We start from the raw sequence: 17,556 nt of genomic DNA, 5'->3' as shown, positions 1-17,556 counted from the left end.
GAGAAACCCTGACTCAAAAAAAATTTGGTAACAGTAAAGAGGTACTGGTATTAAGTAAAGAAAAAGAAAAAGACAAAGGTATATGGAATGGAAAATTTTGTTTACATTTAAGTTCTATTTTGTGAGTCATCTCTAAAAACTTTTGGCCAAAAGCCTGGCCTCTCTACCTTGCATCTACAGAGTTACAAGGAGTAGGTACGGCTGTACCCCATGACTGTAGCTCAAATGGAGGAATGATAAAAACATATAGGACTTTTTAACCTTTTTAGTTCAAGGATTGGCTGGAGTTGTTCTTTTACATAGATTTCAATTAAGGAAGCTTCATTGCAACAGACTAATCATGACCTAGGGAAAAAGGATGACTGAAAGATGCATGTATGTTCTGAATGTATGGTGTGGCCACACCGGTATGTATGAAATGTGATTGTGAATGCGTGAGTGTGAACTGCTTATATGATTAAAAGGATACTTAAATCCCTTCAAAAATAGTTAAGAAGCTACCTAGATTGCTTTAAATATAGCCAAAAGGAACATCCAGCCAGTCTGTTAATGTTTTAACAGAAAAATTTAAGATGCAAATGAGGCCTTGTCAGCTAGTGAGAGCTCTACAGGTTAGATTGGGAAAGACTGCTCACAGACTTCAAATAATTTTCAAAACTTATTTGGACACAGTATAGTTTACAATCTTTGAGTGATTTTCAGAAGTTTTTGGGAAATATCCAAAGGATATGTCCTTTTTAATGGGCATCTACAAATAATCTAAGTAGTAATCCCAATTTACCTAGATAGTTAACCAAGGAGGGTAGACAAATCCTTCTACTGTTATGGTCCAGCTTCAACAGTTCAAAAAGAAAAAATTTTTTAGAAAATAAAAAAGGGGGAATAATGCCCCCAGTCCCCACATGACTCATCAAATAATACACTCCTCATTTAAAAATTTTATAATGTGAATGCCAGTGAGCTTCAGACAGATTCTGGCATGATGGAACTTGAGCAACCATTGCTCAGGTCAAATGGAGACAGCCATACACTAGACAGTGGAGAAGACCCTAATTTGGGGTCGAGGGCATGTTTGTGTTTTCTTGCAGGAAAAGAATAAAGCTTCGGCAGCTGTCAGACCATTTAGTGAGATGCATGGAGCAGAGAAAAACTGGACCTGAGACCATGGGAGCCTACCTAAGCCAGTTTGAGTGAGATCTCCTAAATCAGTGTTCCTGACCCTTGATGTCATCGAATCTAGAGCCCAAGAAAGAAAGAAAACAGTCGGTTCGAGATTTCCAGTTTCTCAACAGACCTACTGCATCAACCTTCCGGACCCATGAGTTTTCATCGTGAAGCCAACAGAGAAAAAAGGACCCATTTAAAGCATTTGGACATTGGTATGGACTATGATGAATGGCAAAAGCCTCTTTTCAGTATTTGAACAGGACATGGTCACTTGAAATATCAGACTTGATGGTTCCTATTTCTGGAATCACGACTAGGCCAGTGTATTTTTCTGGAGAAATGCAACTTGTCCTAATGCGACAACTATTGTTCATATTTTTCATAATGCTACATGTGTAACATCAATGATTGTGCCCAATGTATCTGTGCAAGTGCACTTTCTAAATGCTTTCCTGAGCAGATCTTGAAACGATTGGAAACTTTATCAAATTGTAAATGTAAATCACATGCTGGTTACCCTTGTAACAGATGAAGGCTGGTAGAATGTTATGGCCCAGATCTGGTGATGGGTATGGTGATGGAGACGCGCTATGTCGATGGGGGTCCTGGAAATGGTGGCAGTGGCAGTAGGCATTCTGGCTTTATGCCGAGCTCAAACGTGCCTTGTTCCAGAGACAAGAGATCCGTAACCAAGTATTGCTTAGCTTAGCCCATAGCAATCCCAATAGCCATGAAGGTTGGTTACAGATGATTTAAGGTTGGGGTATCTCCGATGACGGGCAACCTGTGGGGAAGACCCCTCCCACCTAAAACAGGGGTTCAAGGTCCCCCAAAGACGGGAAAGGGAGGGTGACCCTACTTGACCTAAGCCAGGAGTGCCTCATTTGAAAATAAAAAGGGGTGAATTGTGGGAACACCAGACCTTGAGCAGAGACCCACTTCCCCTTCTGCCTGGGAGTAGGCAGCTGTAAGACAATGTTTAGTAAAAACATGTTTACTAAAAACGATACAATAAGTTCCTGGCCACTTCCCCTTCTGCCTGGGAGTAGGCAGCTGTAAGACAATGTTTAGTAAAAACATGTTTACTAAAAATGATACAATAAGTTCCTGGGAAAGGCCTTCCCACAGAAACCGCCCTGACCTCGACCTTGTCCAAAGACTAACCGCACCTTCAAAAACCCACACACATCCACCTCTGGTGTCAGAGCAGAACCAGCCAGGGGAGAGGAGAGAGCAGAAGCTTCTCTGGTGGGAGCTTTTCTTAGGAAGTTTTTCTTGAACCTTTTTGGAGCCTGTTTAAAGTTCTCTTTATATCGTTGAACGAGTCTCTGTGTTGTCAATCCCCGACACCCTCCGCACGTTCTCGGACACAGGCCACGCAGCAGACGTGACACATGAATATTGCTATACCAACCAACATCATCTATTTTTCACTTCTAGAGATTAAAAAAAAAACCCTAAATTTCTTTACTACTCCCTAACCCCCTTTAAAAAAAAAAAAAAAAAAAACCTTTGCAGTTTGGGCTGGCCTAGAATTTACTAGGTAGATCAAGCCAGCCTTGAACTTGTAGCAGTCTCCTGTCTTTACTTCCTGAGTGCTGGTAGTATAGGCATGCACTACCATGTCCAGCTTCTCACCCATTAAAAAAAACTTCCAGCACTGGGGAGGCAGAGACAGATGGATCTCTGTGAGTTCAAGGTCAGCCTCGTCTACAGAGCAAGTGACAGGACAGGCTTCAAAGCAACACAAAGAAACCCTGTCTCAAAAAAAAATATGTTTCCTAAAAGATGAAACAGATGTATATGATCCATAAAAATGTACTTAGAGTCAAACCCTTAAAATCAGTTCCTAGAATTGACCCCAAGGAAGACAGGCTTTAAACCTATTGTGTCTGATGCATGAGATGCACTTTGATTTTCCAGATGGAAAAGCATTTGAAACAATGTGATTTTTATTCTTAGTCTGATACGGAATCTATTTACATCAATACCAATCCATCCACAGTATTAAAGAAATCTGAGAAAAAGGAGCAGCCTTCAAGTTTCCTATAATTATTGTTTTCAAGACATAAACATTAAAAGTCATAACATAAAAAAGGTCAATTTCACAAATTGACAGGAAATACAAAGTTGAAAATTATCCTAGGATTTTAGAGACACATCTATGACAATTGTGTTATTCCTATAAATGAAAAGGTAATTGGTAGTAAAATTTTTGGTCATTTTGTTTTTTTGAGGCAGAGTCTCACATGGTAGCCCAGGCTGACCTTTAATTCACGGCAATTGTCCTGCCTCAGTCTCATGGAGGCAATAATTACAAGTGTGAGCTATGATGTCCAGATCATGTCCTAAATAAACCTTTGATGTACTGCTTTGAAATATCTGTGAAATTGACAGACTTTGATTTTTAAACACAAATCACACAACAAACTAAACTTACTGATGATGAACTGTATATTTTTCCACCAGAAATGTAAACTGGGTGAAAGGGTTAAAAGGAAATGAAAATGGGGGTTTATAACTTCAAAAACAAAGCATATTTCAACAAAGGCTAAGTAGGAGTGGATCTGCTTTCCCACTGGCAGTTTTTTGGTTCACTTGTAGATTCTTGCAAGCTCCTCCTTTTAACGTTTTAGTCCCTGAGAAATTCAAGTGAGTATATTTGGCTAAAGCCCGAATAAGAAGTGTCCTTTCTTCTCTTTCTTTCTTTCTTTCTTTCTTTCTTTCTTTCTTTCTTTCTTTCTTTCTTTCTTTCTTTTTTTTGGTTTGTTTGTTTTATTTTGTTTTTCAAGAGAGGGTTTCTCTGTATTGTTTTGGAGCCTCTCCTGGAACTCTCTCTGTAGACCAGGCTGATCTCGAACTCACAGAGATCCATCTGCCTCTGCCTCCCAAGTGCTGGGATTAAAGCGTGAGCTAACAATGCCGGCCAAGTGTCCTTTCTTTATGTAGAACATTTTCAGAATTTAGGTGGAACTTGTGGCTTAGCCTGTGACTCAGCAATGGGAGAAACTCTACTCTATACTGTGGTCCTGCAGAGGCCCTAAGGCTTGACATTAAGAACCCCCACTGCTCCTAATTTTTGGCTCAAATTTGCTATGTATCCAAGGATGAACTTGTGTTCCTCATCTTCCTGCCTCCACTTTCCAAGTGCTTGGAGGAAAGGTCTGTACCACATATGGCTCAGGCCAAGGAAATTTTAAAAAAAATTTAGGAGACTAGCTGGGCGGTGGTGGCGCACGCCTTTAATCCCAGCACTCGGGAGGCAGAGGCAGGTGGATCTCTGTGAGTTCGAGGCCGGGCTGGACTGACAGCCTCCAAAACAATACAGAGAAACCCTGTCTCGTAAAAACCAAAAAAAAAAAAAAAATTTAGGAGACTAAAACATTCAACATAATTGATCAAAGTTAGTAGCTCAGAAGGTTTTAAACTGAGTGAAGTAGAGAGAAATGAAAACAAGCAAACCAAAATGGCAATAACTGGGCCTTGGTTCAGGTTGAGAAAGCAAGATTAAGGCACTGCTTACATTTTGAGCACCACTACCTTTTCCCTCTTGTCTCTAATAAGAATAATGTTTACAGGACTGGAGAAATGGCCCCTTAAGCAGTTAAGTGTGCTGACTATTCTTTCAGAGGACCTGGGTTTAGTTCCCAGTACTCACATGGCCCCTTATAACTGTCTGTAATTCCAGTTCCTGGAAATCCAATGCCCTCGTCTGGGCTCTGTGGGCACTAGGTTCCCATGTGGTACATAGACATACATGCAGGTAAAAACACTTATATACATAAAATAAAAAATTTTAAAGTAACATTTATATCATGGTCATTAACACCATATCACACAAAAACCCTGACATTAAACCAGGCTCCCCTAGAAACTGACCTTAGACAAAATGAAGTCAGGATTCCTCTGAGATCACATTTGAATGCCTAGTGTCTAACACAAGTATGGAGGAAGAAAGAGCTTTCACATCTTATAGGCTTAGATGAAACACAAGGAAATATTGCCACGAGGCTCCGGCTTAATGATAATGATCTGGTCCAATGAGACCGGGTGAGACAGAGAGAAAATTCCAACTACATGTGGCGCCCAAAGTGAGGCTCTCAGGGCTCCACATAAGATCTGAGAAAGCTTAAAGACAATTTAAGGATAATAAACTGAGGTCCTTAGAGGAGAAATAGAGTAATAAAAAATTACAACAAGAAATGTAAAGATGGAAAGTGCATGCAGAGTCTGGATTATATATATTACTGTGTTTTCTTTAAATTTTTTGGCTGTTAATGAGATAACTATAGAGTGACATTTCATTGTGGGGATTGCTAAGCTAAACCCATATGTTAGCCTATGGACATGTTACTTTAAAAGAGGCTCTGTTTTTGTTTCACAGAAGATAAAAAGCTATGGACTCCTTCCAGGCTAATATGGTTTGATTGAACAAGATCACCTGGAACAGCTTCAAGACAACTGCCTGAGATGACTGCAGCCTCACAGACTACTACAGCCAAAATCTAACCATAATTCTGAATTTTCTCAGGACCTCCATAAGATTAACAGCACCTCCAATCAGCCTAGAGAACTATGTCCAAATTTCCAAAATATGATTTATAAAGGTTTGTTTTCATCTAAGAGGGGTTGATTATATATAGTTGATGGTCACAGTCAATCTCTAAAAAAAAAAGTGGGGGATATGATATAGAAATGAATAATTTACATTAGTATGGATTTTTGGTTTATTGATACAAATTTAAGATCGATTTTGTTAAACTGTATATATTTCTACTCTTGTTTAAGGTATTATGTTTATGCTGTTAATTTAAAAATATAATATATAACTAAGAAATACACATTAATAGATAGTCATCTATAATAGTCAAACTTACAGTAATGCTAGGTTTTCTAGCTATACAGAGATATAGTTCAGATCGATAGATAATCTTCAACACTTCAAACACCTGCAGAATATGGCATTTAAAACGTTTTAAGAACTTAGACTTTTCTCAACAGTGAGACACAACTGCTCCTGGCAACACCAATTACTTCAGAGAGGAAGATGGGCAATGAAGAACTCATTATGGAGTTTGCTTTCAGTGTGGCTAGCCACTTGGTCAAGAAACGTCTCTTGCCTGAACTGCTTGACAGTATGTTGTATGAACTGGGCATACAGGACCCACAGGAGAGTGACTGCTAAACTTGCCAAGCTAAGACAGGATGGTCCTTCAGAGTTCCTGCTTCACAAAGGAAACTGCCAGACATTTTGCAGAACACAGAAGAAAGCAACTGATCAACTTTGTCAGTATAAGGTAGAACAGATCTTCAAATTTCCTGCTTCACTAAGAAGTCTGCCAGATACTCTAGGTCTGCAGGCTAAAAATGGATGTCCCAATATCACAGAGGAACTTTGGGTGACTGTCCAGGCAGCCAGCTGTCTCTGTCATTTCTAGAATTTTGGAAACTGCTTGCAATGTACTTCTTGTTTACTTTGGTAATATTACAACCTTCTGGGGTCTTTAATGGAGTTGAAGACAGATAGTTAAAGTTTTCCTTAGTTATGATAAAAGATAAGTTAGATATAAAACTTTAGACTCACAAAGATAGGATAGATGATAGAGTATTTTTAAAAAATTTGCCAAATGCAAATAGACTAAATATTGTAACTGTAATTTAATGTCTGAGCCATTGCCCAAACAATTGTAATTGATATTAAGCCTCAGAGTGCTATTTCATAAGCAGGTGTGGGGACCTGGCGGGCAGGAGAGAAACTGGTCCAGTGGGACCGGGTGAGACAGAGAAAAAATTCCAACTACAGGAATCAGGTTGTCAGGCTGGGCAGCAAGTGTCCTTATCCACTGAGCCATCTCCCCAGCCCCAGAGCTGTCTTGAATAATGTTATTCTAGAATGTTTTTCTTTCCAAATGATGGATGAGAAGCCAAGAGAACAATAATAATGCCAAGCACCACGCCAGAACTGATTTTAAGAGTCTTGATTAAGACTGGTGGCTGCCTTCCCCACAGTCCACAGGAGCACTGCTATGAGCAGCCCCGTGGCACATCAGGATAGAGCAGTCTTACATTCTTTTTTTTTTTCTTTTTCAGTCCCACACTACCACAAATTATGCAGTCGAGTTTCCCGCATTTGAGGAAATCGCAGGGGTCAGCACACCCCAAGTGCAATGGGTGGGCCTCGCCCTGGGAAAACCACCTACGTGATCATGGTATCTACCCTGCATTCTGACACAGGATATAAGTTGCCTGGCAGATGCCAGGGAAAGGCAATGCACCATTTTCAAAGGAAACTGTATTGACTTGACATTTACCTGAAATTTTAAAAGTACCTCCCCCAAACCAGCCACACAGCCTCACTGTAATTTCAAGGCTCCCCAGATTAGCACTGTTCCACAAGGCTGACTAGGCATTGCAACAACTATTAAGGACTTTTGAATTAAAACCTTGCAGTCTGAGTATGTATCACAACAATCATTACCGTGCCATAAAACAGTATGTCAAAATTTTATTCAGCTGGGCATGGTGGCATACACCTTTAATCCCAGCACTTGAAGGGCAAAGTTCCCGGCCAGCTGGGCCTATCTAGAGACTGATAGGCTGTCACTGGATAGCCCAGGCTGGCCTGGAATTAGCTATGTAACCTAGATTTGCCCTTAACTTGTGATCCTCCTGTCTATATCCCCTAAGTGCTACAAATACAGCTGTGTGCTATAACATTTGGTTTGCCATTCTTTAAAATTATTTTTCCTTTAAACACATATACAATAAATGAATGTTTATGGATGTCACTAAAAACAAAACCACAAAAAATTCTGTTTTTTTTCTTTTCTTCAAGACTGGGCTTCTCTGTGAAATAGTCCTGAAACTCACTCTGTAGATTAGGCTGTCCTCAAACTCACAGAGATCTGTCTGCCTCTGCCTCCCAAGTGCTGGGACTAAAGGCGTGCACCACCACTGCCTAGCCCTCAGAAAGATTCTTAAAGATTTGGAGGATGTAGCTCGGTGGTAAAACCTTGTCTAGCACACACAAGGCACTGGTTTTTACCCCTCATACATCAGAAGGAAAAAAGAAGGAACGGACTCCAAACTTACCTAAAGGCTTACTCTCTGCTGTTTGCTCAAGCTCCCTGAACGCACTGTATTTGTCACCAGACTCTACGACAGAGAGACAGAAACTCATTACCGTGAGGAACCCAGCCATCAGCCAGAGAAGCACAGCAGATTGGGCTGAGCAAATACATTTAACATGTGGAACAGCACCTGATACAGTCAATAAAAAACCTGCTGTGTAAAGATTTATACAACTTAATTAAAAATTAGGGCCACAGATTTATCAACTGACAAACTGCTTTTACCTCCAAACGAAGCAGGGTTTTCAGGGGGCTTGTCAGCAGAGATTCCTTTAAACACTGAGTATTTATCTGTGGAGGCTTTAGTTCCAGGAAGTGGTATCAGCAGTGACGGAGCACTACAAGGAAGGAGGAAACGTACGTTATTGATCAGACCAAAGAATCCTCCTTCATTAGCACTGAGGACACAGCTAGAGGTCACGGTTCTCTGCCCTTCCCCTCTTTCTGTACAGGGATTCCCCGTGTAGCCTGCCTGGCTTGAAACTCATCCTGTAGACCAGGCTGGCTTCAAACTAGGAGATCCACCTGCCTCTGCCTCCTAAATCTGGGATTAAAGGTGTACACCACCACCACCTGGCTCCCTTTCATTTTTCATTTTTCCTTCTGGTTTTTCAAGACAGGGTTTCTCTGTAGCTTTGGAGCCTGTCCTGGAACTCACTCTGTAGGCCAGGCTAGCCTCAAGCTCACAGAGATCTGCCTGTCTCTGCCTCCCAAGTGCTAGGATTAAAGGTGTGCACCAACACTGCCCAGCCTCCCTTTCTTTTAAAAATTTTTTTAAAAAATTACTTCTGTGTGTCAGGCATACACCTTCAATTCAATAATTCAGTAGGTAGAGGCAGGCAGATCTCTGTGAGTTCAAGGCCAGCTTCGTCTGCATAGTGAATTTCAGGACATCCAGAGCTACATAGTGAGACCCTGTTTCAAAACAAACAAAATGTGTATGCCAGTTGGGCAGTGATGGCACAAGTCTTTAATCCCAGCATTCAGGAAGCAGAGGCAGGTGGATTCTCTGTGAGTTTGAGGCCAGCCTGGTCTACAGAGTGAGTTCCATACAGCCAGGGCTGTTACACAGAGAAACCCCGTTTCGAAAAACCTAAATAAAGAAAATGTATGTCTGTGTGTATGCCATATGTATTCAGATACACCTAGAGATTGGAAGAGGGCATTGGCTCCCTAGGAGCTGTCGTTACTGTAGAAGTGAGGTGCCTGACGTGGGTGCTGGGAATGGAACTTATCCAGGTGTTAGCTGTATTCATTCTGTGGGGCATAGAGACTGCCCGGGAAAGAACGCAGACAGAAACACAGTGGGAGCTAAGGAAAACAACAAACAAACATCAAAATGCTTTACTGAAGCAGGCTGACATCTGGGGGATAAGAGGGGAAACAGTTGAGCATCCCAGGGGTGGGGACTCAAGGTTAGGCAATTTGTAAGCCCCCATCTTTCTGTTTTCATCTCCTTTTACCCAGATGTTTGCCCCCCTCTTCCCGCAGGCAGGCCTTTTCTTCTCCACTGCCTTTCCCAAGAGAAAGGGAATGTTCTCCCAACTCTCCCTCACTATGGAAGAGCAGCAAGTGCTCTTAACTGCAGACCTTCCTACCATTAAAAAACAAACAAAACCCCCAAAACAGCTGCTGGCAGTTCAGTGGATAAAGGTCCCATGCCAGGATCTACATGGTGGAAGGAGAGAGCTGGCCCCGGAAACAGTCCTTAGACCTTCCCATGCGTGCCGGGGCACATACGTGCCCACTGCCACTTCACAAACACTAAAGAATGGAAGATGTTTTTAAAAGGAGAGAGACAGGGTCTCACATTTCCTTCATGTAGTTGAGGAAGATACCAAGCTCCTGACCAGCTTGCCTCTACCTCCTGAATGCTAGGACTACATGGCTTTCTGCTTTAAAAGTTAGAAACTACATATAAACTCTACAAACGATGTCCCTTTTCTTGAAAATAAATATTAACACTAAAGTAATAATTGTCTGACTGAGGAGGGGTGACATCTACACTAATGGTATCTAAGCATTTGTTTAAGCCATAAAGGCACTGAAAATAGATCATTAAAGAATGACAGCCTCCTGCCATTTTAACTTACAGTTCACAATAATTTAATAGTGAATTCCACCAAACATGTATATCTAATATTTAAAGATAAATTACAAACTAAGACTTCTCTTAAATGGGTTCAGGCTGTAAAAGTCTATTTCTAAAATGCTGTTCAAGCCAAGATGTAAATTCTGCTTTTGATCATTGTGCAGAAGTGCAGACATCTGATAAGCAACCACAGAGGTAAGAGAATGCACATTTTTACAGGGATCACACGCGTGGTCCCAGAGAGCTATCTTTGTAGAATAACAACAATCTCTTCAAAATTAGACTGAAGATAGTTTTATCTGTGGACATATTTTTTTTCTTTCTGGTTGGAAAAACAGTGTAATGAGTAACATCTGCGTGGGTGACTCTTGGAAAGCTTAAACACACTATAGGAGCCTTGCTTCTTTTCTCTTATCAGACCCAGGCAGTTCCCTGGAAGAACAACCTTTACATATGAATGGCTGCATTTCACCACCAGCTGGTGTCAGTCAATACCACAGCACAAGACACAGAAATGGATTTCTATTGAGGTCTCTGCCCTGGAGCAAAAGCCTTTCCACAGTCATTTAAATCTTCTTATCAGTGGTCCACAACCAACTCAGGAACCAGGCTGTCCTGCATGCATGGTAATGGGGTCCACCGTGTTTCAAGACTGACAGGCATTGAATATTAAAATTTCACATCCCTGCCACACAGCTGCTGCTATCTGATCTTGACAAATGTAATAGCTTATCATCTATACATGTAGGTGGATGCTTTTACAATGCCATAAATAATTAAACTATAGCTCATTGACCAGAATGTGCATAGTAATACAGGTAATTGGTGTTTAAGGACAAAAAGCCCAGGAAGCTGGATGGTCTGCCTGCTTTTTGGAACCCTCCAATTTTAGCTATGGTCTTTTTAAAGCTCAGTGGCAAAATCTTTCTACTAAATGCGACATTTAATTGAATGTAATTAATTTTAAAATTATATTCACAGGACTGGACAAAAAGAGACTCTGCAGGGTAATGAAATAGTGCTGATGGAAATCAACAGAATTCAGTTCCCTTGCAGAAAGTTGACACACACTAATTATATGCACACCACAAATCAGTGCTCCATTCCAGTCCCTTCTCTGGAGCTATTATTTTTTAAAAGAAGGCTGTAATCAGCATCAGAGTGTTTATGGCAGTTATATATAGCAGTTATTATCTGTTTTATACATGAAAACAGTCATTTCTGTTCCTTAAGGGAAGTACTCAAGTGAGAGGGCCACATTGTTTTAAAACGTAAGAATCTGCAACACATTTGTTTCCCTCCAGAGAAGCTACTTCCATAGGGCTGTGGCAGATGTTAAGAATAAGAGACCACCATTCCGGCCCAAGTGTCTGGATAAGGCAAAGTCACTCTTGATCACGAAGAGCAAATACACAGACCGGAAGTACCATTTGGTTTTTATTCTAACTTGGGTGGTGACTGTGTCTTCTCCTTAATGGTTGGGGTCTGACCTCACAGTCTTAATTTAATTGACTTTGTCTGTAAAGAATTGGTGCTGCAGGCGTTGGTGGCGCATGCCTTTAATCTCAGCACTCGAGGCAGAGGCAGGCGGATCTCTGTGAGTTTGAGACCAGCTTGGTCTACAAAGTGAGTTCCAGGACAGCCTCTAAAACAATACAGAGAAACCCTGTCTCGAAAAACAAAAAACAACACACACACAAAAAAAAAACAACAAAAAAAGAATTGGTGCTAGAAAGGAAATGAAGGAAGGGGAGCAGGGTCACTGCTCCAGGCTTTCAGATTCCTGACTAGAGGAGCGGACCTTTGCATAAACAAACGTTGTACTAGGTGGGGGTGGTGGTGGTGGGGGGGTGATTTTAAAACATTTTCATCCAAGTTTTACAGGGGGGTAAAAAGAGTTGAATTCCTTGTCCCAAATACAAGTTTTCTAGTATGTGATAGAAAAGACTCCTATTTGAGATTTCTTACACAGACATTTTCTCATTCTGCTAAATATAAATATCTATAAAGAAATGCTTAAGAGTAGAGTGTAGTGGTGTATATCTTTAATCCCAGCACTTGAGAGGCAGAGACAGGCAGATCTCTGTGAGTTTGAGACCAGTTTGGTCTATTTAGCAAGTTTCAGGTCAGCCAGGGTTATGTAATACAGAGACCCTGTTTCAACAAACAACTCACAAAAAACATAAACAAAAACAAAGAACTGACTTAGTTCTCAGCAAAATGAAACAAATGAACCAGACCCCAGGGTCCTGGTGCTTCAAGTTTGTAACAACTTTCTATCTCAGAACCCCATCTATGGACTGGCTCCCAGGTCACTCCACCCGAGTATGTTGTTGCTTTCAGGCCTGGGATGCTCTCTCTTCCTTGACATCAGAGCTGTGTCAGGGACACAGTGCTTCAAATGCTGCAGCTCTCTGCGCAGCAAAAGCCCTTCTTGAAGCCGTTTCTTATTCTGAAGATATGGCACAGGTTAGACCATAGATCCCAGGCTCCCGACCACAGGGCTGCCCTTAACTGCTGTGTTCTCACCAACTAACACAGCTCTTTGTCAGGCACGCTGCTCTGCTGGGCAAAGCTTCTCCATTCTGGCTAACACAGCAGTTGCAGGAACTGCAGTAATTTGGCTCTCAGAACTAAAGCAAATTATTTTTCTAGATTCTTGTTCTCTCCACCCTGTCAACCCTCCTGTAATTGTGGCCACAGATATGGTTATGGGTTGCCTAACATTCTCTCACACACCAAGCACCTATTTCCTTAGCTATCCCTAACAACAGTACCCAAAAGGCAAATTCAGTCCCCTTATACCTCTCCCTTTCTGCCCCATAACTGCTCAGCCTGTACGTAGTGGTAGGCTCTCTGGTTTCTTGACTAGAGAGCTCCCCTCCACAGGTCTCTTCCTGAATAAAGCTTTAGTCATTTGTTCCCTTGTCTGTCTTTCCTTCTCTGATGTAACACTTTCCACCACAGTCTACCTCTAAACCCTTGTTTTGTCATCTTTTCTGACAAATAATGTCCATTTTCTGCTTTCAGACACTGATCAAGGTGGATTCTCTAGGCTTATTTATTATGATTCAACAGGCTGCTTTTAAAATAAATTCACAATACATAATATGGATTATCATACTCTAGAGAATTCACATACAGATGTCTGCTATATGATCAGCATAGTATTCGCCTGTAACCCCTTTGTACCCTCTGAACATCTGTAATCAGTTTCCTAGTTAGTTACAGTACCTAGCATTGTACAGGATGTGCACATAGTCAGTGTGCAGTACTGTCTAGAGATAAAGATGCCAGACTTGGTGCATTTAAGTAGATACACAATATTCTTCTGAATTTTCCAATTTCAGCTGTCTGCAGCTGCAGATTCCACAGACATGCAATTCAGACTGAGCCATGAGGGCTTTAAAGGTTAGGCACCCTGATGAAACAGCTTCCATGCAGCAGCAATTGGGAACTTTGGTCTCTGTTTCTTGTGTTTTTCCCCATTGTCTGCTACATATGCTGAATTTGCACATATGCACAAGTATAGACTTTTAAGACAAGAGATAAATATTTCATTCAAGGAAAACATGGCACTGGGTAGTGGTGGCCTATGCCTTTAATCCTAGCGCTTGGGAGGCAGAGGCAGTCAGATCTCTGTGAGTTCCAGGCCAGCCTGGTCTACAAGAGTGTGTTCCAGGACAGCCTCCAAAGCCACAGAGAAACCCTGTCTCCACACCTGCAACCCTACAAAAGGAAAACATGGAGGTGTGAAATGAAAGCTGTAAAAGGCACATGTGCAGCTGTATACGAAGGTAAATGACATGAAAACAATGTAGCAAACAATGCCAACAGCAGCTGGGTATGGTGGGTATGGTGGTCCTTAGCACTTTCAAGAGGTAGAGGCACAAGGAGAGTTATGAGTTTGAGGTTGACCTGGTTTACCCAGTAAGTTCTAGGCCTGCCAGGACAATATAGTAAAAACACTTTTTCAAAAAATAAAAAAAGCAAAACAAACAAACAAAACAACTAGATTACTCAATTATTAAGAACACTTCCTGCTTTTCCAGTGCACCCAACTTCAGTTCCTAGCTCCAATGTCAAGCAGCTCACAACTGCCTTTAACTCAGCGCCAGGGAAATCTAATGCCCTCTTCAGGCCTCCTTGGGCACCTGCACACATGTGACATACAGTCACACACACACATTAAAAAACAAGAAAAACAGCAACAACAAACCAACCAAACAGCCGATAAACAAAGAAAAACCCCAAAATAAAAAATAAAAACCTATCAAAAGCCCATACATCTCAGGCCTGACTATCATTTTAAAACTTTTACCCACAAATTTTGACTTAATATACTAAAAGGCCTTTCCCTGAGGGAATGTGCCACCCACTTGATGAACTCGGTTTATAGTTCACCTACAATAATATAGTCATCTAACAATTATATGGCTAAGCACTACTGGGGTGAAACATGGGAATATAGGCCATTACAATTAGAGTACAATTAGGAGAAAAGGAGGAATGCTAACTCATCTCAGAGGCATGGGCTGCTGGAAGAGTTAGAAAATGTCTTTTTTTTGAATTTTTAGATAGGTTTCTCTATGTAGTCCTAGTTGCCCTGGAACTCACTCTGAAGACCAGACTGACTTCGAACTCAGGAACTGCCTGCCTCTGCCTCCTGAGTGCTGGGACTAAAGGCGTGCATCATCACCACCTGACTTGAAATAACTTTTCACTTAACTTGAGAGACCAATAAGGTGAGGTTTTCCAGGTTGAGGGACAGAGAAAGTACAAATGGCAGGAAGCTTAAAAGGGAATAGTGAGAAGCAAGTCTCTCTGACAGGTTGGAGTGTGGACTACATGAAAATGGACTGTTTTTCCACACCAGGCAAAGGCAGAGAGAGAGAGAGAGAGAGAGAGAGAGAGAGAGAGAGACAGAGACAGAGACAGAGACAGAGACAGAGACAGAGAGACAGAGAGAGAGAGAGAGAGAGAGAGAGAGAGAGAGAGAGAGAGAGAGAGAGAGAGAGAGAGAGAGAGAGGACACACACTGGTGTTTGGGTGTGGTGATATCATGGACCAAGGACCAAAGAAAATTAGTAATGGTGATGCTACAAATACAAGTCTCTCAGTAGGAAATTAACTTAATTCTATGCAGTAAATTTGAGATGTCTTGCCTGAGTCATTAAGATAGGAGCACCCAGATTGTATGTGTAAAGTTTATTTGAAGGAAGAGATCTGGATAGACATGTGATGTAATGCTTTGTCTAGGAGATGTGTGATGCAATGCTGGCATTACAGTAGTAGACACTACATGTTGCTTACATATGTTTGGTATATATTTCTGTTGTTTTTTGAGACAGGGACTCACATGGTAGCCCAGACCGGCTTTTTACTCATGGCATGTCTCCTCCTCAGCTTCTTAAGTGTTGGGATTACAAGTGTGAGCCACCATATCCAACTGTGTATGATATATTCTTTTTATTTATTTTTTTAAAGATATGGTTTCTCTATGTACACCAGGCTGTCCTGGAACTCACAGAGATCCACCTCCCTCTGCCTCCTGAGTGCTGAGATGAAAGCATGTGCCACCACTGCCCAGCTTGTATGATATATTCTTTTTTTTTTCTTCCCTGAGACAGGGTTTCTCTGTGTAACAGCCTTGACTGTCCTGGAACTCACTCTGTAGACCAGGCTGGCTTGGAACTCACAGAGATCCACCTACTTCTGCCTCCCAAGTGCTGGAATTAAAGGCATGCACCACCATGAACTGGCATATGATATATTCTTATACTCAGAAGAACAATTTCTGTTCCTGATCTGAAAAATCCTCTATCATGCCTATTTTTAGTTATTTTGTTATTCAGGGAGGGCTGACTAGTTAAAATGGTACCAACTATACAAACAGGAACATAAAAGAAACAAAGATGTGTTCTGTATAACAGAAACCATCCCTTCTGTGTATTCTGCCTGGTATCCTAATCATAGAGAAAGTATGGGAAGAAAGGACAAATACTGACTGAACCAATAACCATGTCTAAAGCAATGGTTCTCGACTTGTAGGTTGCAACCCCTTTGTTGGGAGCTAGTAACCCTTTCACAGGGGTTACTTAAGAACACTGGAAAACAGATATTTACATTACAGGTCATAACAGTAGCAAAATCACAGTCATGAAGTAGTAATGAACATAATTTTATGGCTGGGGGTCACCACAACATGAGGAACTGTATTAAAGGGTTACAGCATTGGGAAGGTGGAAAACTACTGCTCTAGAGAAAAACCTAAGTTAAATGTTTGTTTATCTGTATGCAAACAAGCAGAAATCTGAAGGTCAAAAGCCACTGATGGGAAACAATGACAAATGAATTATTAAAGTTCAGAGCCCTGAATTATGATTTTCATGGAAAATCAGGAGCACAGTATACTACTAAAAATATAAAATTACATATTCCTGCTTCAAACTTTTCTTACTTTTTTTTTTGGCTTTTTTTGAGACAGGGTTTCTCTGTATTGTTTTGGAGGTTGTCCTGGAACTCGCTCTGTAACAAACTTTTTTCAACAGCTGAAGACTTGATTTAATGACGGAATTCAAAGCCTTGTGGTACAAGCACTCAGCTGTCACAAGTCAGGTTGTTATTGTTCTCTCTCTCTCTCTCTCTCTCTCTCTCTCTCTCTCTCTCTCTCTCTCTCTCTCTCTCTCTCCCTCCCTCCCTCCCTCCCTCCCTCCCATTCTTCCTTTCTTTCCTCCCTCCCTTCCACCCTTCTTTCCTCTCCCCTGACTCTTTCTTTCCTCCTTTTTAGACAGGTTTTCTCTATGTAGCCCTGGCTGTCCTGAAACTCACTAAGTAAACCAGGCTGGCCTTGAACTCACAAAGATCCACCTGACTTTGCCTCCCTTAAAGGGGTGCATCACCACACCCTGCCCCACAAATCAGGCTTAAAGACAAATATGACAAGCAAGTGTACACTGGAAGGAAGGGGAGGAGACAAAGTGTGATAGAATATTTCTTTACACTGTGTGAAGGTATGTCATTGTGACTGGCAGGATTTCCAGGCATAGCAGATGCTGGGAAGAAGGATGGAGTCAAGCAGCATGGGTAGTACAAAGTAAAGGTAACCAAGCCACGTAAAAGAATGGAGATTAAAAGATATGGGTTAGTTTAAGGTATAAGAACTGG

General features: G+C 41.4%; 1 protein-coding gene and 1 pseudogene across 11 annotated transcripts in view; both read right to left on the bottom strand.

Annotated features, from left to right (window-relative positions):
- The window catches only part of Synrg (synergin gamma), an 89,735-nt gene that overhangs the window by 42,380 nt on the left and 29,799 nt on the right, over positions 1-17,556 (bottom strand). For all 11 annotated transcript variants that reach the window (XM_040749353.1, XM_040749357.1, XM_040749362.1 and 8 more), the window contains 2 exons: positions 8,523-8,635; positions 8,260-8,322 (listed from right to left, as the gene is read on the bottom strand). In XM_040749353.1, coding sequence (XP_040605287.1) covers positions 8,260-8,322; positions 8,523-8,635 — 176 coding nt within the window. The remainder of the gene's footprint in view (positions 1-8,259; positions 8,323-8,522; positions 8,636-17,556) is intronic.
- On the bottom strand, positions 7,218-7,394 carry LOC121141687 (annotated as a pseudogene).

The sequence above is a fragment of the Mesocricetus auratus genome, unplaced genomic scaffold (assembly GCF_017639785.1).
Source record: "Mesocricetus auratus isolate SY011 unplaced genomic scaffold, BCM_Maur_2.0 Super-Scaffold_100007, whole genome shotgun sequence".
Lineage (NCBI taxonomy): Eukaryota > Metazoa > Chordata > Mammalia > Rodentia > Cricetidae > Mesocricetus > Mesocricetus auratus.
The sequence above is the reverse complement of the archived record's forward strand: the minus strand, read 5'-3'. Positions and strand labels throughout refer to the sequence as shown.